General features: G+C 44.5%; 1 protein-coding gene across 5 annotated transcripts in view; it reads left to right on the forward strand.

Moving 5' to 3' along the window:
- SUFU (SUFU negative regulator of hedgehog signaling) overlaps window positions 1-23,483 on the forward strand; it is a 507,756-nt gene that overhangs the window by 111,341 nt on the left and 372,932 nt on the right. For all 5 annotated transcript variants that reach the window (XM_078643658.1, XM_078643659.1, XM_078643660.1 and 2 more), the window contains exon 3: window positions 10,123-10,259. In XM_078643658.1, coding sequence (XP_078499784.1) covers window positions 10,123-10,259 — 137 coding nt within the window. The remainder of the gene's footprint in view (window positions 1-10,122; window positions 10,260-23,483) is intronic.

The raw sequence follows: 23,483 nt of genomic DNA on the forward strand, positions 1-23,483 counted from the left end.
AAGCACAAAGAACAATCAGAACGCATCGTGGTTGTATCTAAATATTCAAAAACATCCAACCGTTTTCAAGCCATCATTCGTAAACACTGGTCTATTCTCACCCTTGAACCTGATTTCAAGGGTTTGTTTAACCAACCACCCATCTTTGCATTCACAAGAGGTAGAAATTTGAAGGAAATCATATCCAAACCTAATCTTGATAACACACCCAGGATCTACAAAGGACTGAGACCTTGCTACAACTGCTCGAATTGTAACAATTGCATTTCTGGTAATGTTATCTGTCACCCCATGAAAGGACATCAAATCAAATTGAAAGTAAACGCCACTTGCAACTCAAATAATGTCATATACCTATTGAAGTGTCCATGCGGGAAATGCTATGTGGGTCATACAGAACGTAAAATCCGCACAAGGATTTTAGAACATAAAAGCAATATACGTACTAACAATCTGAAATCCACAGTTGCCTCTCACTTTGCTGAATCCAGACATACAGTTGCACAACTGAAATTTTTGATCTTGGAACAAGTACCAGTCACTCACAACAACAAGAACACTTTACTAAAACGCGAGAACTTTTGGATCCGTTTCCTTTCCACGATGGTACCGAATGGGCTGAACGACCGAATTGAATTTTTGTGTTACTTATGATTCATTCAGAACTTTATGTCTATCCACATGGTTTATATAATGTACCTTTTGGCATTTATTTTTTGTTTTTACACCCGTTCTAAGATGGCGACTGATTTTCTCTGTTCAATGTCCTTCTTCACTGTTCACTAATTGCACATCTTGGGTCCTACCTTTATGTTTTACACACTATTTAAACACGCGTTTGAACCTCTTGCATTGGTATCATCACACCGCTGTTATGCCGCGAGGCACTTTACTAACAATTTCAAGTAAGTTCACTTGAGCGCTACCAAGCAGATTGATGTATGTTTGTTTTCACCCGCTACAGGGTCTAGCAACTCTTACGTAACCTTTTGCTATCATTTCCGTTTCTCTTTCGTATGCACCTCTCGGGTTACCAGACTTCACTTGGCTTCTCCGGTACTTTTGAGTCACATTTCATTTTGAACCTTCGTCACTTGCTGTCTAGTCACCTTAAATCTGGCTTCAACACGCTGCTATTCGGTCGAATATTGAACCGCCTGCATATTATTAATTTTGGTTCAATTTGTTTCTTTTTTGTAGAGCATTTCCCTTGAGAAAGGGCGTCTGCCCGAAATGCATCGGGAATTTGTGTTTTGGATTATAATGGATTATAATGATTGAATTATGGATTACCCAGCAAATTGCTTTTGATGTATAATACACAGATGAATACTAACATACCATGTGAAGAATAAAACACTTGATAATCCAACAATCAGATTGTTTTTCATCAAAAACGTATAGTGAATAAGACCAAGGTCTACATGCTGTGCATCGGTTTGTTCCCCTCCGAGTAGGGGAACCTTCAGACTTCTTAGCTCTTGCGCCTTCACTGTTTGGTACAGACAGTGTTCATCCGAGTGCACGCTACAATTCATTACAACCGTATCAATTCAAGTTTACCTACGCTGTGCGAGTGCCTACTTAAACTAGAAAGCTAGATTTAAGCCTACTATGGGATGAACCGGATACAGCAACCTTCCCCACAAAAAAACAACTGAAAGAAAATTATTGGGAAATGGTCTTGACATCATCCCATCGGTCCGGTATGAAAACTAACCTAACAGGCCGTTTTTTAGATTCTAAATCTTGGCCGTCCTGCGAAGCATACTGGGATATAATTGAGAGCCCCTTAGCTCGAAAATTGTACTTTCAATATAGGGTAGGCACCTTACCAGTTAAAGCTTTTACCCATGAATGGGCACCCTCGTTAGATGAAAAATGTCATAAATGCTTAGACATGGTAGAGACTATAGCCCATTTATTTTTTGTATGTCCGCTATATGCTGACCCACGACGCAAATGGTTGAGACCTATTTGCTCTTCCTTGGGCACCTCGAGGCATATAGAAGCTTTAAGGATACTAGGATCAGATTGCTCACCCAGCATAGCTATTGCTGTAGCTAAATTTTTAAGGTGGGCCTGGATCATTCGCACACTCATTTTATTGCCACTTGTTGCTAGCTAGTTACAATGCTCATTGTTATTAATGCTGTTTTTATTTTATGAATTAATCTTAATTGGATCATATACGATTTTAACCTCCTTTTCCTAACCGACAGTAACCAAATTTAATTTAATACCCTTTTATTTTATGTATTGTTCATGTACTATTTATTGTGTATTGTGATAGTTGAGTGTATTGTACGTGCTTTTATGACTCACTTTCGAATAAAGCTTTTTGAAATTGAAATTGCATAGAGGAGAGTGGGGTGGAATGGTGGAGTGCAGTGGTTCAAAGTACAGTTGCATGTAGAGTGGAGTGTCGTAGTGTGGAGTGGAGTGACGTAGAGTGGAGTGGCATAGAGTGCGATATGCATGGTGTGGTAGCACAGTGCCATTACAGACAACACATTTTCAATTGAAATGACCATTATGTTTGCACAGACATACAGTTTTACTAATAAAACTATAGGGCACACAAACAACAATGTGTCGAAATAGCATCACGTAGTGTATTGATTTGTTTTGATCATATTAAAGTATTAGTTTTCAAAACACTTCAGAATTAACAATGAATGTGCTTAATTTGTACATTGCTAATTCTGATCTATTCTGAAATACTTTCTTAGATCATTTAAATGTTGATGCTAGAAAAAAACCTCTTCTCTACCCCCAATAACCAGCAAGATTGTCACACAAATTACGAATGGTAAACACTGTGCTCCCTTGGAAGACCGACCCTGACCTCTGCTTTTGAGTGCACAGCAAATGTTACAAGATAAGAACAATATTTACAGCCTGTTTATGAAAGGAGCACTTGTGGAAGTATATAAGGAGAGGTAGTGTAAAAAGGTTTTGCTCCTTGGGAGGGACGAACTGAACTTGGACAGGCTAAAACAAATAAAGTCCGCAAATAGAAAGCCAGAAAATGTGAGTTGCAAACCGGAAAGCCAATTGTAACCAACAGGCAGATGCATTCCCAGGGAAACTTTCCGAATGTTCCTAAGATGTCTTTAGTAAAACAGACAGCTGCGCTGTCCTCGTCCTAAAAAGGGACTTTGATGCGTATCTGGTGGGAGTGTCTGAGAATAGCACCCTTCTGGTTAGAAATTCTAAACCATATTAAGACAATTATGGGGAGAGAGCTTCCTGCTGGTCCCTTGGTGGTGGTGGTGGTGGTGGTGGGCCTCCAGAGGAAACATTTTGATCTCAGTATATATAGTGACATAACTCTGCTATGACATTTACTAAGAGCAGCTAGAACTATAATAGCCACCTGTTGGAAAAAGACAGTTGCACCTAGTTAGTCACAATAGTTCGGAAAGTTTTTGGTGACTAATGTCAACAATCCCTGACATCCTATAGAAATTGTATGGTGAGATACGTTCATCTTAGCTTGCTCATGCATCTTCCAGACATCAAGTAATTTTGAATGCGGTTTGTGTCATGGCACATCAGTCAGATTCTTCTTAAAATAAAACTATTTCCTTGTTCTGCCAGCCTGTTCAAGATTACTGATATTTCTAGTGAGGATAGGAATTCATCAATTGTCCAAGTTTCACATTGCAATACAAATTGTCTCAAAAACCTGTTCCACATTGGTACAAGTCCAAGGATGATCAGGGCAAGTTATGTTTAGATTCTCTGTAGGGAGGAGGTGGGTGCTATTGGCTCGGAGTATTGATTTTAGGGTTATTAGTGTGTGTGTAGCAGCCAGGCCACTAAGGGGTCAGTGAGGTGAATGGCCTGGAAACTATTACAAATGTAGGAATACACCTGTGACTCAAATTACCTTCGTTCATCCTGAGATGCACTAGGAACAGTGTTTATGGCCAGCTTGATTAACATGGATCTTGTTGAAAGCCTATAATGTGGGCATTCATATTGCCATTTTTGACCCTGAAAAATGTTACTGAAAGAGGAGTGAAATACGTTGACTCTGTTTTGTTATGAGAAATATGGACGAAGAAGTGATTGAATCCAGTCAGCTCCTAACCAGTGTCACCCATGGAGATGTACTAACCTTGAATGCCTCATTTGTAAAAATTTGATTGGAAAGATGAAATGTGGAAATTTGAGGGCGCATTCCTGTCCTCACTAGATTTAAGAGCCGATTACAATGTTGGTCGCAAAACCTCCAACCGCTAGTCGGAAGCTTTCTGACCGCAGTTGGAGGCTTTGTGACTGACACGGTCTGCTTGCTGTCTGACCGCCGAATGACTAACAGGGATGTGGAATTCCTTTAGCCCGACGCCCAGGACATATTGTTTGGGGTCAAGGGCAACAAGTTTTAATGTGTAGTTTGTCCTTGGGACAAGCAGGTCCAACCCCTTGCAGCACAGACCCTTTGGTTGCCAGTTTGCAGTACCACATTAAGGATCAGGGAAGGGCACTGCCTGCAGTAATATGTGTGTGCATATGTTAATGCTGTTCAAACTTGTATTTAGGGTTCATTAATTGAGAGCCTTTATTATTAGGCTGAGCGCTCTCAGTAAATGTAAGTTCTGACTGTACTACTGACAATGGTTCCAGTATAAAAATGTGAACACACGGTTTAAAAGTTGATCAATATGAGGCTATGCATAATGCTCCCAGAATGCTCTCTGATTAGATGTAAATATTTGCAGAAGCTTGAAAGCAAGATTAATGATTCTTTGCTTTCAATATAAAATGTCCCTAAAAATGAAAGTAGGAAAACATTTTTTTTTGCTAAACTACTGTAAAATTTCAGGTTCCATTTCTTTGCTGCATCATTTAGTAAAATGTGTTGACGCATGTTAGTATTTCCCCAAAATATTCATATCAGAAAATCAGTGTAACCAGTTACAATAAGATTTTGGGAAACATAAAATAAACAAGCATTGGTAAAGCCGGTAGGTCTGAAATGATCAGCTTTTTCGTTTTGGCAATGCTTGACTTGTTGTGGCAGGGGTTTTTGTAAAAACATTATTGATGTGAGAGCTGCCGGACCCTCACCATTATAACAAACATTGGCAAAAGCAAAAATTGTTTTTGGTCTCAAAAAAGCACACACTGCCACATTAGTTATTGGCACTGAACAAAACTACTTGGTGTGCCAATAAGCTCCTTATGAAAGAGCAGAATGTTGCCACTCACGTGAAGCCAGCCGATACAGAGAGAATTTTAATAAACACTAAAGGTCATGCTTAACACCAGACCAAATTAGGGGCCCAATTATTAAAGAAAGTTTCAAAAGTGCACCCTTGGTTTATGTCCTTGCATTAAGGGCAGATACATGGCTTTCGTGAATTCACAAGAATTTACAGCAGTAAGGCAAGAAATAGTACTCCTAGAAAATATTTGTGAACTGCATTTTAGAATGAGCAAATATGCATGTGTAGATTTGCTCATGCGAAAACCTGAGTGTTTGCGTCTGCCATTGTCAGGAGTAAATTTCCAACATTTCTCAGTATTGGAAAAGATTAGAGAAGAGTTGTTGAAAACCCTTAAATCATGCAAGTTAGTAGGTTTGCACAGACTCAAAAGGACATTCCAAGCCTGCAACTATTGTTTACCACTTCCTTTAGTCCCAGTATGTAGATCTGCGGAAACGTAGCAACATAAAGGGATTGCTAGTATTCAAACACTACTATGGTATGAGCCCTGGCATAATCAGAGAGGCTATATAGGAGCTCTTTTATAATGAGATTGCTGCCATCATTTGTCGCCGCACAACATGGCACCAAAGGGACAAGTGGATTTTGTTACAGGACAAGTAGATTTAAGAAGCAACCTGCCCCATGGACAAGTAGATATTTTAATAAATTCCACACCCCTGACTAAGTCGGCGGTCAGAGTGTAAACCGGGCGGTCATTCCGACGTGGGTCCGACCGGCTCTCGTAGTCTTCTGGCCGATCGGACCCGCACCGGAATCCGCTATGGACTGGCCCTTGTTAAGCCTTCTAAAGTTAAGATCTCTTCCTCCATGCCCTCTCCTTTAGTCCTTTTGCTCCAAGACTAGAGTAAGAGGAGCACCAGAGTCCCTGTGAAAGTGTGACACAGTCAAAAGGCTTCTTAGCAGGACCAGATTTACCAGTTTGCCAAATTTGCTCTTAGCCTTATTACTCACACTTTTGACAAACAGTGGGGTTAGACCTCACCATGTAATACTATCAGAAGACACTGAAACGGACAGAATAGCATACATTTAGCCAGAGTTATAGATTTTTGAAGCAGTACTAAATCAGTGCAAAATAATACATGGAAAAAATAACATTGCTGTCAATGGGAAAAACCACAAGTGACAATCGGTCCCTTGTAGGTCGAGTGACGTGGAACCTCTACAGGGTTACGGTCATGCGGGCTCCTAAACCAGGCCACAACAGTCCAATCAATTTTACCTAGCTTGTGGAGTCCGGGTGCAGGGTTGTCATGACTTTGTGAAAAGGTACTGGAACTTCACTGGGTCGTGGGGAGTGATGTAGCGGCCTGAAACTTTGTGGCATGCAAGACTGCAGCTCTCACAATGCATTGGGCCACCTGGATTTGGACGATCTCACGGAGGGCCCGATGGCCAGGGTTTCTTCGGATCTGGTGAGTGTTTTTACCTTCAGTTTGCAGGGTACTGATGCCACTAATCCAGGGAAGTCTGAAGGGGCTGCTAGTTTTCACAGGGGTCCCCGTCTCCGGTAGTGCGGAATTTTAGCAAAGGATGTGAGTCGTTCACTCAGTTCCAAGTCTGTTGCCACAGGGGCAAATTATCCCTCTTTTACTTTGGGGCTGTGGGCAAACTACTGTTGTCGGTGACACAGATCTCCTCTTGGCCCTTCCTTGATGCAAGTTGTTCCGATCTGAGGTTCTGGTGTCAGGACAGTCCCTTGAAACCTAGATTCAGAGGAATTCGAGGTGTGGGAGCTAGTAGCTAATGGGCAGCTAGCCTGCCCCTAAGGTGACTACATCTGGAGTTGTAGATCACGTTTTCAGCCTAGAACCCTCTATTCTGCCATTCCTAAAAATGGCCGAAATCAAATTGTGGTATACAGACCGGGCTGCTCATCCTGAAGGTGTGGCTAGCATTCTGGGGGTCTACACCTCCCTGCATAGCTAATTTCCCGCCTGCCCTGGTGTATATAACCTCAGGCAGGGTAAGGGCTGTTTTCCTCCGCTGGGAGTCAGCCTGATGCATATCCGAGGCGATGTAGCCTTTGAAGTTCACCACCCTGACGCGTCCCTTCCTAAGCCTGCTTGGGAGGAGGGAGGTGTGACCTCTTTCCTGCCCAAGTCTTTGTCTATGACTCCTGGGAGTGATCACAGTGCCTGTCAGAAGGTCAGTATCCTGTCTTGGCGGCAGCAGGCGCGAGAATGTGCCGGCTGGTCAGCCAGAGCACAAAGAATCTGGGACAACCAGGTGGGCAAGCTCTAAGGTCACCACCTGAATGCAAGCTACGTCACAAGATTCACGTCATACCAAACCATGAAGTATTTCGGCGGTACCATGAAGGAGCTATCAACAACAAGAATGCCCAGGTGGAAGCCCATGTAATCCTATAAACAGCTAACACAGTTGGTTCCAATGGGGAACGCCACTATAGGGACATATAGGCTTTCACTTATATGTCCTGCACCCTGCCTCCTGGACTTGAGAGGCCTACCTTAGTGGTGTCTGACCTTTATTAAAGGCAGTGTATTTTATTGTGCTACACATGGTGAGGGTACAGTAGAGTTTGAGCAGTTTGCACTGCTCCTGCAGTCTGCAATGGCAGGCCTGCTTCCAATAGTTTGCTTGGGTGGTCACTCAAGGTGGCACAAAACCGTGCGGTAGCCCTAGGGACCCCTTTTGCACCTATGCCCTGGGTACCCCTGGTACCATATACTAGGGACTTATATGGGGGGGTAAAGTCTTTGAAAATTTGGGAGTACCAAGTCAAACATTTCAGCTTTGGGAGAGAGCGGACACCAGGGTCTGGGCAGCAGACTCATAAGCATCAACATTTTGAGCAAAAAGTAGGCGTGACCATGGAAAAAGGGTCACTTTTGTACAAAAGCAGATTTCAAAATTCCCTAAACTATGCCGGTGTCATTTAAATTTCACCCAGGACTAGAGACCATGCACATGGAGCGTCCAGGCAATCAACAGGATAGTGAGGAAGAGACCTGGATACATACATGCTGTTTAATTTCAAATGCAAGGCCTCAAGATGGCATAGCTCACAACTATGCAGCATCAAGACAGGGCAAACACTGAGCCATTCTACTTTTCGTGTGAAGCTTTAGAAACATGAATGAAGCCAGTTGCAATCTTTTTTTATGTATGTAATAGGATCCTGCTAGATTTGACTAGATCAACAGGGTCATCCATCTTTTCTTTCAGTACCTTTGTACACTATTCCTCTCCCTGCCACCTTCAGTCTCTTGCCTGCCTTCTTCTCCCAACCACAAAATCTGCATCTATTTGTGTGCAATTTGACAGTAAAGTGCATTTAAAACCTCAGCATGCCCCCATTTTAAGGTAGAGGCCTGTATTCTTTGCCTTTCAAAGAAATGAGTAAAATATTTATAAGTTGATTCCTCCTTATGATTGTAGCAATGGTTATCTATCAGCAGTACCGCCTCCAGATTTACTGTATTCACTTTCTCCGATCCTTATTGCTTATGTCTGTGTTATTATTCTATATTAATTTCAGTGCAGAATTACATTCACTTTCAGGCTGTTAACAAGCTGACATCCAGGAATAGGTTCTTTATAGAGGACCTCCAAAGTTAGGATTTGGCAGATGTTTTATTTGTTGTCAGTGGTGCCGTACTCCAGTTCTGTGCGGTTAATTGACAAACTTCAGCATTCTGGTAGTTAGTTGTATTAATTATAGTCATTGACACCATTTCAGGCCTCAACAAATCATAACAATAATACTAGACCTGCTTGTCTAGTGACTTAGATAATCTACTCAACTTAATTGAAATGCTCTTGACCCATAAACCGGTTTTAAATGATGTGATCCTGAACAAATATTTTAATTCACTGAGCTGCCATTTTCTTCATTATCAAATGCGAGAGCACCTTCAAATACGTAAGTTCAGCATGTCTGCTGTACAAAAAACTTTTGTTTGATTTAATAGACTAAACGTTTGCTCCATATATAATACAAATCTAGCCACATATATGATGCACATGAACCAGACTTCCTCTTAGTTCATTTACATCATTGCTATCAGGGCAGCTGCAGTCATGTTTTTTTAAAATCATGTTTAAAACCTATTACTTTTAATAAATACATAACTAAAGCATGAAGTGGTAGCCCACTGTCATTTTCTATCAGCAGATTTGACATTGAATTGGCCACAAACTTTTCAACTGACATGCGGTTTTACTGACAAACCTATTAAGGGGACGATTACGCTCTCGGTCAGACAGACTCCGACCGAGTTCGTCTGTTTCAGTTCCGGCCGCCTAATTACAATTTAGGTGGTCGGAAATGAAACCGGCCTGTCAATCCGGCACGCTTCCGACCGGCTCAAGGAGCCCGCCGGCCAGTTGGAGTCGTGCCCGTAATCCATATGGACGGTGTTTTACGGCATCCGTATTACGATGCATGGTTTCCAAAGGCTTTTCATACTGGGCTTTCCGACATGCAAAGCATGTCGGAAAGTGTGTTTAGGGACCCCCTAGCAGGACCACTTCTGTTTGTGGTCTCTGGTTGGGACTGAGATATTAGTAAGATAGCACCTTATTAGAGAAGGAACATCAGCTCCTAAAAATTCTTTATTGCGTCCCCAGTTTTTTTTTTATCAATGAGAACTGAAACATGTAATGTTTAATAGGAAAATGCCTTGAACCGTAAGGTAATTGTTTCAAGAGCTATAATGAAATTAGTTTAGTCTGTCACTGCATTAAAGTTTGTTTTCAGTAAGGTTAATTGTACTTCAAAGTAACCCTACTTTGCCTTCGCTTTATTTTTGGTAGTACTTTAGCTTTGTTGCTGAACATGAAGATAGTTTGATTTTTGTTACCTGTTTCATGTCCAAGTGTGCAATGTTTTTCTTTTTCTTTCTTTTTATAGGTTTACTGGACCAGAGGGGCTCAGCGGTTTTGGATTTGAGTTGACATTTAGACTAAAGAGAGAAGCAGGAGAATCTGCACCACCCACGTGGCCTGCAGAACTAATGCAGGGCCTGGCCCGATACGTTTTTCAGTCAGGTAACAGGAACACTTGTCATATGTGTGTAGTCCGCTGCACTGCTTCCAGATTAGTTAAGCGTTTAGGGTTTTGTTGATTCAAAGTACGAATTCTGTATTGGAAGGTTATTTACATGGATGGTTGGCTTCAGTCTCACACACATCATGAAATGTAGTGTTTTATATTTGCATTGGGGGTAGAAAAGATGAAGCTGTTGAGTGATTCCGTTGATGTAGCTAAAGCATCTGGCTTTATGGATGTCTGTGAAAGATTTACTTTGTGATGAACGTGATATGCCAGCGATTATATATCGCTGGCAATAGTTGCAAGACTGCAAGCAGTTACTTTTGCATGATTACACATTCTGTAATAATGTACTGATATGTCCAGATCCCCTGTCTCCATGCTAGTTGCTATCCATTGAGGTTTGTATTTTATTTAAAAAATGTTGGTCTGCTTTTGCACTTTGGTACTTAGTATCACCACGTCTCCTGACCCCATGTGCCTTTTGTGGTTCAGTTACATCTGTTAGGACCTTTTTAGGGTCCTGAAGTTAAAGTATGGTCGCGATGCCTGGTTTCAACTGATGTGTCAGTCGGAGCCTTACTCTATTTCAATTATGGCCATACATTGTCATGGGGAATTCTCTAGGAGTAAGCGTACAGGCCCTTTGTGGCCATTTATGCAGGCTTCGTCCGAGGAGCACCGTGGCCTTGGTTGAGATGACTTATGCACTTTTTGGCTACAAGCGCTCAACTAAAGCTGACACGTTTCCATCATGTACGATATAGCCTTTTTAGAATGCAATGCTAGGGCTCTTTTAGAAGTACCAAAGTCCTTCACTGAGATGTTTGTTTTTAATACATAAATCGTCATATACCTTAGGAACCCCCTTTCGTCAGCATCAGCCATTATTTTTCTTCCCAAGTAGTCACCTTGTTGAGTTTCTCGATTTGATGTGGCATTGGATCTTTTCAGGCTCTGAACTTTACCTTTATCCTTATGGTCTTAGATCCTGTGGTGCCTTTGACCTTCTACACCACCTATGCAGATCCTTTCCAATAATCTTGCAAACCTAGTATGGGGTGGGTAGGGGGGCTCATTTGTATGGTCCCTGTTGCCTACAAATTCCTGCAACATCTCTCCCTCTCCCCTCACCAGCATTTTTGATGCCTTGGCCATACACGGCCCAATGCATCTTTAGCACTTAGCTTAGCTCTGTAATATGTGGCTTAAAATTCGGGCCCGCCCATCTACACCTCCCAGTCAACCTTGTTGTTAAATTACGATGTATAGGTGCAGCATAAAAAATCACAACTCTCCATACTTTTGTACAAGAATTCTTTAACACATAAATATATATCAGGATATTGATATTACTTCTCAAGTAAGAACTGCAAATTTGAAAGGGAAAATGTTACAACAAGGAACCCATTGATATTACTAACAGTAGAAGGCCAATAGCATAAACTGAAAGACTCAGCAAAGATAGAAATCTAGTCAACAGTGGGAGTGCTGAGAACCACAGGATAAAAACAGCACACCTCACCTCTGGACTTGCCCAAAGAGAACAGTAGATCATTAGGTGAGAAAAACAGAGGAGTAGCATCAAAAAGGGTTCACTTGTAATTACAACAAAATAAATATTAATAGCTAATGAAAATCGATATGTAAAGTTAATATCAGGAAAAGACTGAATAATATGGAATTGCAGGCACAAAAAATACAAAGGCCTATAAGTTTTCCTAAAATCGGGACTAAAATGAAAAGTCGTGAAGCTTAAGAAACGTCGCTGCCTGGGTCCGGTTTTGAGTTATCCACTGACTTACTGCTACATTTGTTGATTAGTTAACATTACTGGGTCAACTTAAGTAGTAGTCTTATCTTTGTAGGTAACTTTAAATAAGCATGGCTGTATAAGGCCATAATTTGCATTTATTGACTTCACATAAGGCCTCTTACCCAAAAAGTGCCTTTTCTATTCACAATGGCTGCATCTTGAGTAAAATAATTTGTTTCCAGATCAAAATATACACTTTTCCTAGTTAGCAGTCATTGATACTATTGTTAGAACAGTATATTGTACAAAATAATTATAATCCTAGTAGGTTTTGATATTTTACCAAAAAAGAGATTTTTTTGTTCCTCTTGTTGATGTTAGGTGGGTCTGTAACACACTAAAGCCAGTATCTTTAGAAATAGACTTTTTCCTTAACTTACCCCAGTTAACTAGTTGGGATTCGGGTGGGTAGTAGGTTGAAGCTAGTAGGGCTCCCCGTTTATGTGCGAACAATCAATTTCAAATGACATAATTAAAACTGAAAGTGGGAGTCAGAGCTGGGACGATGCAAGGATGGCCATGATCCGTTGGAGCTCCTGATCAAGTCCTCGTTTCACTTCTGGTTTGAACGTTCCTGGTATTTAAATCACCACCCCTGCTGGGGATACAAAGGGAAAAACCAAAGGTGGTGATGAACGGAGCGTTGACAATACAAACACTCACCCCCAGTCAACTGATCTGGGTTTAATCCATCACCGTTCTTCAGCTCACTCCGCCACCCCAGTTCAGGCATGGCCATATGCAAATCAGTCTGACCCTGTGCCTCATGGGAACAGTCCAGCCCGAACTGTCAAGCCATGTCTTCCCTGGACCGGAATCAAGCTTCCCAGGACCGGTTTCTGGCATTACAGCAGTCTTCAGCCGGGCTTGCTTGACTCCAGTGGCAAAGTGAGCAAGGGACTCACGTCTGAGCATACCCTGCCAACTTAGGGCGAACAAAGAAAAAACAAAGGTGGTGATGGACGGAGCGTTGACAATACAAACACTCACCCCCAGTCAACTGATCTGGGTTTAATCCATCACCGTTCTTTAGCTCACTCCGCCACCCCAGTTCAGGCATGGCCATATGCAAATCAGTCTGACCCTGTGCCTCATGGGAACAGTCCAGCCCGAACTGCCAAGCCATGTCTTCCCTGGACCGGAATCAAGCTTCCCAGGACTGGTTTCTGGCATTACAGCAGTCTTCAGCCGGGCTTGCTTGACTCCAGTGGCAAAGTGAGCAAGGGACTCACGTCTGAGCATACCCTGCCAACTTAGGGCGAACAAAGAAAAACCAAAGGTGGTGATGGACGGAGCGTTGACAATACAAACACTCACCCCCAGTCAACTGATCTGGGTTTAATCCATCACCGTTCTTTAGCTCACTCCGCCACCTCAGTTCAGGCATGGCCATATGCAAATCAGTCTGACCCTGTGCCTCATGGGAACAGTCCAGCCCGAACTGCCAAGCCATGTCTTCCCTGGACCGGAATCAAGCTTCCCAGGACCGGTTTCTGGCATACAAAGGGAACCGGTAAAGTGCTCCCTGGGGTTCAAAAAATGTAAAGTCCACCGCACACTTACCACCATATCCAGAGAAGTTGGTGGTGATTTCTCCACCGGTGGCTGCCCCCAAATGAGAGCTGCATTAGATGTATTTTGCTTGCTAGTGAGATCAATGTATAGTAATGACCGGGTCTGTGTGGCTGTCGTTTAAGCGGCACCATAGAGAGACCACAGACTCCAGTGGGAGCAAGCCAAAGACGCACTGCTTTTCGCTGTGGCTGGAAGGCCTGATTTTCATTTACGTCTTGAGCCATATGTCAGTAATTTGTCTGACATCATGTCCCTGCGTGTGCTCCACTACTAAAGTGATTGGCTGGTGTGCATGCCAAAGTGCCTTTCCTGTTGGTTCAAGGAAGGGGCCTGCATTGAGGAAGACTAACTTGATTTTTGTTCCACCATATTGAAAGCTCTCAGCTACAGCAGCCATGGCACAGACAATGAAGGGTAAGTGTAAAAAGTGGCTCTATATATACTGGACCAAAGTAAGGTACATGGTGTATGGAGTCCCCAGTCTCCAGATGTATGGCAGAGGTTAAAGTTAGATATAACCTTACTCTCCAAAGTGGTAGCTTGGCCGAGCAGTAAGGCAGTATCAGAGGACAGTGTTAAGTATTTGTTGTACACACTTAGCTAGGAAATGGTCTCACACACTCAAGAACTGATTTCTAAGCCAATGGTTTTGTATCAAAAGAGATAGTTGTTTATATTTTGATACCTTGTTGGTTCTAAAATAACTTTTCTCAAAATGAGTGACTTTAGGTAATTACTTTGCAAAAAGGCAATAGACTTTTCATGAACAATAGCTACAGTGGTTGCAATAGGCTATTTAACATTGAGCTCAATGGGTTTTTCTACATCAATGCAGTTGATTACTTTATGGATTACTTTTGTAACCCCAGGACTGGATCCTAGATTCAGTCCCGGGACCTAAGTTGTAAACAGTTAAGTAAAAGCGTTTTGGTTATTGCAGTGATTTTTAAAGAATATAACTGTATTTTCAAAGTTCACACTTAGAAACTTTTCAGTGAAAACCAAGCAATGTTATCCTATGGGAGGAAATTCAAGTTACAAGTTTTGTATTGTACTTGCATTTATATAGCGCTTACTACCCCTGACGAGGCGTCAAAGCACTTTTTTGGCGGGTAGCATGCTACTCCGGGAACCTAAGAGGATTAGTGTTGAATTAGTCTAGTGAAACATGCAAGTACATTTTAAGTGGTGGATAGGTTAGTCAGTTATTTGGATTTGGAATGATAGCAGAAGGATAGAGGAGGAAAAAAAGGTTTATATTTATTTAGTGCTTGTTACCCCTGAAGGGGTGTTAAAACATACTATTCAGGAAGCCCATAAAGGATTAGTGGTGAATTAATACGGTGAAATATGAAAGTAATTTCAGTGGTGGATATTAGTCAGTTATTTGGAGTGAGAAGGCTAGTGGAGGGATAAAAGGGGAAGAAAGGTTTGCATGCATATAGCACTTGTTACTCCTAATGGATGTTGAAGCGATTTTTCTGGCGAATAGCACGCCCCTCCGGAACTCATAAAGGATTAGTGTTGAAAATTAGTGTAGTAAAATATGAAGTCATTTGAGTAGTGGATATGTTTTTCAGTTATTTGGGTAGAGAAGGGTAGGTGGCGGGATAGTGAAGGGAAAGAGGTTTGTATTCATATAGCGCTTGCTACCCCTCATGGGGTTTTGAATCGCAAGTTGCACGCTACTCTGGAACCCATCAGGATTAGTGTTGAATTAGTATGGTGAAACATGAAAGTAATTTTAGTGGTGGATATGTTAGTCAGTTATTTGGATTGAGAAGGTTTGGGGAGGGGTAGAAAAGAGTGAAGAGTTTAGAAAGGTTTGTTTTGGGGAATCGGTATAGTAAAAGGTGTAAGATGATGCAAGGAGGGGTAGAGTAAGAGAGAGTCTAGAACGGGTTATTTTGGGGATCATAGTAGTGGTATGGGGTTTGGGGTTAAATGAGAGAGTGGATGTAGAGGATATATTGAGTGAAGTATAGGCTGAGAAATAGGGAAGTTTATTTGGAAATGCTAAATTATGAAGAAATCCAATAGAAACATCAGTGTTAGAAGGTGGTTCTGACACTAGGGGCCGCCCAGATTTTTTGCTTTTTGAGCACCTAATTGTTGAGCTTTTACTGTGGGCGAGTCTCATAATCTGACACTCACCCACAGAGAACTCATAATGAAGGAGACTGCATGGAGATTTTACTAGTGTCCCCCTGGCTTCACTAGGCCGCTGCGCAGCAGCTGGAGTATGGGGCACCTCGCTGGTTACATGCAGACACATGTACATGCGTGTGCACGCGTGTGCACATGTGTGCATATGTGTGCACACGTGTAGGGGCTGCTCAGGGGAGATTCCTAGCGTGCGCAGTCCAGGAGCAGCTACAGAGTGAATGGTGTGGCAGGACTTATGCAGAATTGGGTGGTGACATGGATTAGGCTTTATACACTGGAAGGAAACATACCAGGGAAAGTCAGTGTGTTTTACTGTGTTTTTCACTGCATTATTCCCTTATGGGTAGGTGGAACCCATGACTAGAGTAACTTCCACAAGGCCTACAGATTCCAGACACGCACTAAGGTCCAGTATAGCAGATGTGAAAATAAGTATTCTGCAGAGCCCTAAGTCCTATTTGTACTGTTTTTGGGTCATACAGAACTGTCCTATTTCTCTGAGCCAGCCATGACCAGACCCAGGCTGAGGGTTGACCTCAGCTGGATGGATTGATAACCTTTCTTCCACAAGCTAAGGCTTCCTCTCCACAAAGAAGCAGATGGGTGGGGCTACAGGTTCATCCATTAGCAGCTGTCACTGGGTGACAGGCACCAGGCTGCACCAATGAGGGAAGGCAGTGAGGAGGGAAGGAGTTGGATTTCAGAGGCCATGTGGCCAGACACACTGGATGACTCCATTTTGAACAACCCTGAGGCTGGACAAGAAGGAGGGAGCAGGGGCAGGGAAGTGATGTTGCTGTTTGATAGGACACACAGAGACTTCATGCCTGCCCCCACTCAACTTTAAAAAAGTACTTGCACAGGATGAGAAGCTCTCTCTGGGGTGTGGTCTGATGAGGCAGAAGGTGCAGGAGCCTGGCAATGGGCAGTTGGAAGGAGGACCCCCCTGACTGCTCCCCTGGCCCCTAACGGCACCAGAAGAAGAGCCCAGGACCAGTGCGCAGAAGCAGGTGCCTCTGCGCAAGGAGAAGAGAGGCGCAGGGAGCCAGTGAAGATCGCTTCCTGCAGAATGGGACCCTCTTGGAGACCCCGAGGACAAAAGCGAGTGCTCCCAGGGGCTGGGGGCGCCACCAGGAGCAAGAAGAGCCAAAATGGAGAAGATCGGACCCTCAGGGCCTGAGATATGGCCCCTGGAAGGTAGGCGACCGTTGACCTTTCATGAGACCAGCAACGAAGTGTGTGGGGCTCTGCCGCCGGTCTGTAATGGGCCACTGGGGTGGGTCAGGTCCAGCGGCCTGCCCCCTAAAGATGTAAAGCCGGGGTGCGCCATCGCGCACCCCATGCAGCTGCCCCCGCGGGGTGCCAGGAGCCCACCCTGGCCCCCGCTGAAAACGAAGCCGGGGAGCGCCGTCAGGAGAGTGTGAGGAGGAGGGGCACAGGAGCCCAACTCCGAGCCCCGTGTGAGGAGGCGGGGACGGGAGGTGCCGTCGCGTTGGTTAAATGGCAGAAGATTGTAGTCTGCACCTCTTGCTTAAATCCTGAGATGCGTAGCCTTGCATGGCGTTTAAGGTGGACACTAGTGTTTATTGCTCTAGATGCAGTGTCTGCTGCATCAAGTGCGCACTTGATGGAAGCATTAGAAATTAGCTTACCCTGTTGGATAAGGTAGTTTGCTTGTGCTTTATATTGGTCAGGTAGATGCTGTAAGAGTGTTTCTAACTGATCATACTGAGCCCTGTCGTATCTTATAGGACGGCTTGTGTGTTAGCTATGCGCCATGTGTTGCTTGCCTGGGCAGCTATTCTCTTGCCTGAAGTGTCTATCATTTTTTACTCCTTATCAGGAGGTGGCGCTGCCCCTGAGGTTTGCGAGTTTGCTCTTTTTCTAGTGTTGGAAACGACTAGGGAATCTAAAGGTAGCTGTCCCTAATGTATGCAGGATCCCCAGGAGCAGTTCTATATTTCTTTTCTATTTTGAATTTATGATCCTAGCACGTACAGGATCTTTAAACACTTCTGGTGCATGCTTAATGACCCCTTTGATTATAGGTAATATTTGAATTGACTTTTGAGATTGTTCAAAAGTGTCTAGTAAAAAATCCTCTTCGGCCTCATCTCAGTGCATTGTGACCCCATGATGGATGGCAGCTCTATTGAGTGAGTGTCCAAACCCAATATTATCTTCTGGAGGAGATGGTTTGGATGGATATGGATGTAGTTAAAAGGGTCATTTGGGCCGTCCCCTCCCCCCATAATATCATCATCATCTTATGAGGAGGTGTATTTTGTGGTGAAAATTGAGGAGGAGAATTTTGAGGAGGTGAAGGAAGAGGATGTGGAATAGAGGGAGATATAGGAGAAGAAGGGTGCATGGGTGATGTGTCAGAGTCCTTCTTTACAGGCACTGGGGGTGGAGTTGCTGTATCTAATTTCCTCTTTCTGTGTGGCACAGTAGAAACATGGGTCAATATATATCTTTTTCTGTGTAGGATCAGGGTGAAAAAGCTCCTCTTCCTCAGGAACTGCTTTCGGTGCCGATTTTTTTCGGTTCCGAGCTTTGTTGTTTCTTTTCCTTGTCCTTAGCCTTAGGAGTTGTGGTAGAGTCCTTTGGCGTAGGTTTTGGCTCCGAAGATCTTGGTCTTGGAGCCGAAGCTGGTTTCGTCGGCTTGAGAGCGTCGGAAGCAGGCTTTATTTTTTTCAGAGCCGTTTTGTCTTTCGGAGTCGATGGTTTCGGAGTGGAGTTCTTTCGGTGCAGAGGGAGCTGGTGGTATCGGCACATGCGGTTTGTTCGGTCCCGAGCTACCGGAAGGCTTTTGAATTTTCTTCGGAGCCGGGCTCGAAGGCAGGGCTTCTGAAGTAGTCTTTCGGTCTCGACTGTGCCGTGGAGGCGGAGTGGGCTAAAAGGTACAGTGCTGGCTTCTCTCCTGATCACAGGTGAGTAATTCGGAATTTGTTGTTCGGCGGATTTTAGATGAATATTTTAAAGTTTCAAAACTCCACACTTAGAAGAATTTCCAAGTGAAACCGGTCCATGTTAACCTATGGAAGGAAAATTAGTTATCGGCTTTTAGGTAAGTATTCGACTGGTAGAGTTAGGGTTCTGGGCATAGACTCAGGGGTCTCCCAGGGTCAGGAAGGTACAGTTGTTACACCCTCAGCGGCACAGGGGAAACCGGGTGCAGAGAGAGTAGGTCCAATGCAATCCAATCGAGGGTAGGGGACCTTTGGTTGGTGGCTGCCAGCAAGCAGGCTAAGTGGCTGTGGGAGCTGAGCTCCTGATCACTTACTCAGGGCAAGTGGGGCAGTAAAGTAGTGTAGAGGTTGCACTTCCAGCGGCACTCGGGCGGCTGGGTGCAAGGTGCTTTTGAGCCGTCGGGCGCCCAGTGTTATCCAATGGGAAAGTTAAAAAGTGAACAAAGGCTGCAGACTCTGGGACGGAGATTCTTAATGTGCGACCACCACTTCGAGAGATAAGTTGGGATCTTGGAGAAGAGGTAGGTACCCCAAAGGAAGGCACAGGGAGCCGCAGGGTGCCGGGTGCAGGGGTGTCTTTTGGTGTCGGGAAATCTTACCCTCAGCTGGTCACGGTTGGAGGAGTCCCTGGTTCTGAGGCTGCAGGCGTCGTCTGGTTTGTCGAGGAGGGTCTTTAGGCACTGGACTCCGGGTCACAGTTGCCGGGGGGGAGGTCCTCGTGGTCTTGGATCACTTGGGCACGGGCCGGGCTCGGCAGGTCCAGAGTGGGCTGGATATGCGGTTCCTGGCTGGCACCAGGGGTATTGCTGTTTGAGCAGAACCTCTGCTCGTGGGAGTCCCAGTCTTTTGAAAGGTTCAAGGCAGGCAGGTCCTCTGGGGTTTTCGAGCTTGCTGTCCGCAGGAGACGCCGGGGTTTCGCAGGAGCAGGTTCAAGAATCAACAGGCCTGTAGGGTTCTGGGGTCTAGTCAGTGGGCGTAGTCCTCTTGTTAGCAGCTGCACGGCAGATCTTTATGTTTCTTGTTCTTGTTGTAATCAGGATCTGAGGAAGGAAGGTTCAGCGTGCCCCTAAATAATAATTTTAGGGGCGTTACAGGCAGGGCAGGGGCCAATGGGTCCCTGTCCTGGGGTGAGTACACCCCCTAGCCTGCTCCTCTCCCGTGGGAGGGGGGCAGGAGCCTAGCTCTGATTGGGCAGTGCTCCCCATCCTCAAGATGGCCGGAGCCCGGAGTTGTGCTTCACCTTGCCTCTCCCACCTGAGAGGTGGAGTTGGCATAGGCTGGCACACCCCTTTCCTCACTTAGGGTTTCCTGCCGTTCTTCCCGCCAGAGTGGGGGTCAGAACCGGTGGGGGCCAGTTGCTGAGTACAGCAAGTGGTTTGGAGAAGCTCACAAAGGTGGAATGCCTTTGAGGCTTCCCCTACCCATCCTGGGGGAGGAGGCATGGCACCTCGTCCCAGGATGTGCATTGTTGCAGGCCCAGGAGAGCGGGGGCTCTCCACCCAGGGGTCCAGCAACATGTCTGCTGTGTGGCAGCCTCTCAGACAAGACATGGATTGTAGGTTAGGTTTCGGGGGCATCTCTAAGATGCCCTCTGTAGTGCATTTTACATTAAATCCCACACTGGCATCAGTGCAGGTTTAATGTGCTGAGAAGTTTGATATCAAACTTCTCAGTCTTCAGTGAAGCCATCATGGTGCTGTGGAGTTCATAATGACAATCACCCAGCACCATATACTCTTAATGGCAGCACTGCACTTACAGTGCCCAGGAATGGCCCTGGGTGCTGTAGGGGCACAGGGCTCATGCACCTGTGCCCACACCACTGGCATAGGGCACCCAGCTAGAGGGGTGACTGATGGATGCCAGGGAAGTGAGCTTGTGGGCATGGCACACAGGGATGTGTGCCATGTCGAGACTGTGTTTAGTTCTACCTAGACACTCAGCCTGCAAAGGCAGTATGTGGGTGTCAGGGCACAGGGCCCCTAAGGGTGTCACAATAAGTGCTTCAGCCCTTAGGGTTCTTCTCTGGTCACAATGCCCTGGGTACCTAGGGTACTATTTACAAGGGGCTGACATGTGGCCACAGATGCCAATTGGGTTTAGGCTCTAGTACAGTTTTTAGGGAAGGAACAAAGGCCCTGGGTACCTGATTGGCAGGGACCCAGGGCACAACCAAGGAAAAGTGCATCAGGTATCAGGCAAAAAGTGGGGGAGTTAGTGCAACAAAAATCCACCTTCTTACAGTAAGGGAGAAGTTGGTACACCATGAGGTGCGGTGTGAAAGACGGGCCCAAAAAAACTTGCATATCCAGATGACTCGGAGATGACACATAGTGACGGAACACTGCATCTCACAATGAATTCTCTTGATTCTGACTTGCGGGAAAAATGCCACAATGGAAGGAGCAGCTAGGGATGTCAAAAATCATCTGGAAGGGTCTGTCAGTTGTGTTTTGAATGTTGATCAGCAGGAGGAGGGGATGGAAAATATTCTGCAGGCATTGGAGGGGCAAGATTGGCAGAGGCTGACACTCTGTTGAAGCTGAATGAAAGGTATTAAGAGCTTGACAACTTGCAGGGAGGTCAGGTGTACCAGTGGGTATTCCATCTGATGATCGGTCATAATTACTCAATAGGCAGCAAGAGGATGTAAAAAAACATAATCCTGAAGATCTTCAGATAATCCCCAAAAGTTTAGAAACCTTGGAATGAGGTAGGGTGGTAGACTGTTAGCAGTTCAATGGACTGGATAGATTGGGTTATACAAAGAGGAAAATTGTGGTGTTGGATGAGTGGCGATGGTTCTTCTCTGATTCTAATGCAAACACCTTGGCCAGTAAGAGGGCACTGCAGTCTTCAGGGATTTTCATGCAAATTCGAGGCACAGGGTGTCTCAGAATCTATGGGCTTGTCCATAGTGTGATGGATCACATTATGAAACAAATGTTTGTGCATGTCGGTTCACTTGTGGCATTAATGGAAAAGTTTAATCCAGGTGAAGGTTTACTTTAAGAGTGGGGCACTGTGTGATGGCTCTGGCCATACTGATGTAGATGTGTGACTGATTCTTCTCGATTGCACTCTGCTGTGAGGCTTCTTTGGGCTGGGAATGTCGTTTTTTTGTGCCTGGTTCTGTTGGTTCCTTCTGCTTGTTTCTTTGTTTTCCTCTTCTCCCTTCAAACTTCCATGTGAACCAACAAAATGATGATAGTCCATGCCTCCCTGGAAATAAAAACTAGAATTGTGTGTTTGTTATGACTTTTTTCCTCCTGGCCTTTTGAACCGGACTGACCTAAGTCTGAGATTAGGTGCTTTATTACTGAGGGGCTGTGTTTGGTGTTTTGATGAGTAAGGTTAAAATGGGCTTTTATTTGGGAAGGATTTGGGTCGGTCTTAAGTAGTACATCTGCAATCTTCCATCTACTGGGAACCAAGTAGCCTGTTGTAGAACTTGACTCTCTCAGGGTAGCGAGGCAGAGCAGTCCAAGGCCTGCCTACTCAGTGGATGAGGTGTGGGCTTGTAACCCAGTCCGTAGACTTGCAACAAAGAACACCCAATTAATCCTTGTCCTTCAAGGAAGGATTGAGTTTTCATTGCGTAGTTCTGCTCACTACCAATTCTGGATGAGCTCCTGTGCAAGCTGAAGATGAAAAGAGAAGCATTCATTCCAAGATGCAGTAATACTGAGAAAATTAAGGTTACCAGTCGTGTTAGTTTGGAGAGTAGAGAACTTCAAAAATAATGACTAGGCAAAATGTAATTCTCCACCAAGCACTGCACATTTCTTTCATGTAAAGCAATTTCATTCACAAAATAACTGACCTGGATTGGAAGCACACTTCAAAACAGTGCCCTCTAGCGGTGTTGATTAGAAACTCATCTGCGGTACCTGTGAATCTCCTAATCCTCCTCTAAAATGTCAAATAAGTTTATCATGAGCCAGCCAACGTGAATGAGTGATCAATGCTGTGCTTAGTTAGTATAAAAAAAAAAGTATGCGCCAGGGCCCTCCTCAGAAGCTCTCTACAGCTTGCACCATTCACTGCCCCTGCCAGCGCTGCAAGTGACAGAACCAATACAAGTATTAAAAATGGCACTGCTAGACGTGTGGAAACTCAAACTATCACAGGCCACCCATAACTATAATAAAGGTAAGAGCGACAGATGTTATTCATTTTTAATCTAGATTGACTTTTAAATACTGCTGTACTTAACTCAAAATCTGACAGTGTCGCCATGTGGTGGACTGTCATTACAGCTTGTGCCGACAATAAAGTGCTGGCTGGCACTGAGCAACAGAGACCAGCTACTCAAATTAAGCACTGGATCAAAGCTGACCAAACTCTGCAGCTTCTCCAAATGCATACTATATAACGACACAGTTGTCTGAATATCAGCAGACTCTTCCCATGGCGCCCGGCCCATTGGTCTGGAAGCCCCGAGTTTTACCCGTGCATGTGGCTTCATCAGGTTCTTGATACAAATAGTGTTCTGGCAGTCCTGCTGATTACAAATACCTTCACAGAAAAAGGCAGACCTTTCGTTTGGTTGTTTTGGTTTCTGCTGTGTTTTTGGAGAGAGGCCCTTTTGCTTCCTGGGTGAGACTAAGGTTGGCAGTCCTTGTATTTGAAAGGAGTAGGTTGTCAACTTGAGGCAGATTGGTTGCGTCCTGAAATTTGTTTCAAGAACA

Source organism: Lissotriton helveticus, chromosome 5_1, assembly GCF_964261635.1.
Source record: "Lissotriton helveticus chromosome 5_1, aLisHel1.1, whole genome shotgun sequence".
Classification (NCBI taxonomy): Eukaryota; Metazoa; Chordata; class Amphibia; order Caudata; family Salamandridae; genus Lissotriton; species Lissotriton helveticus.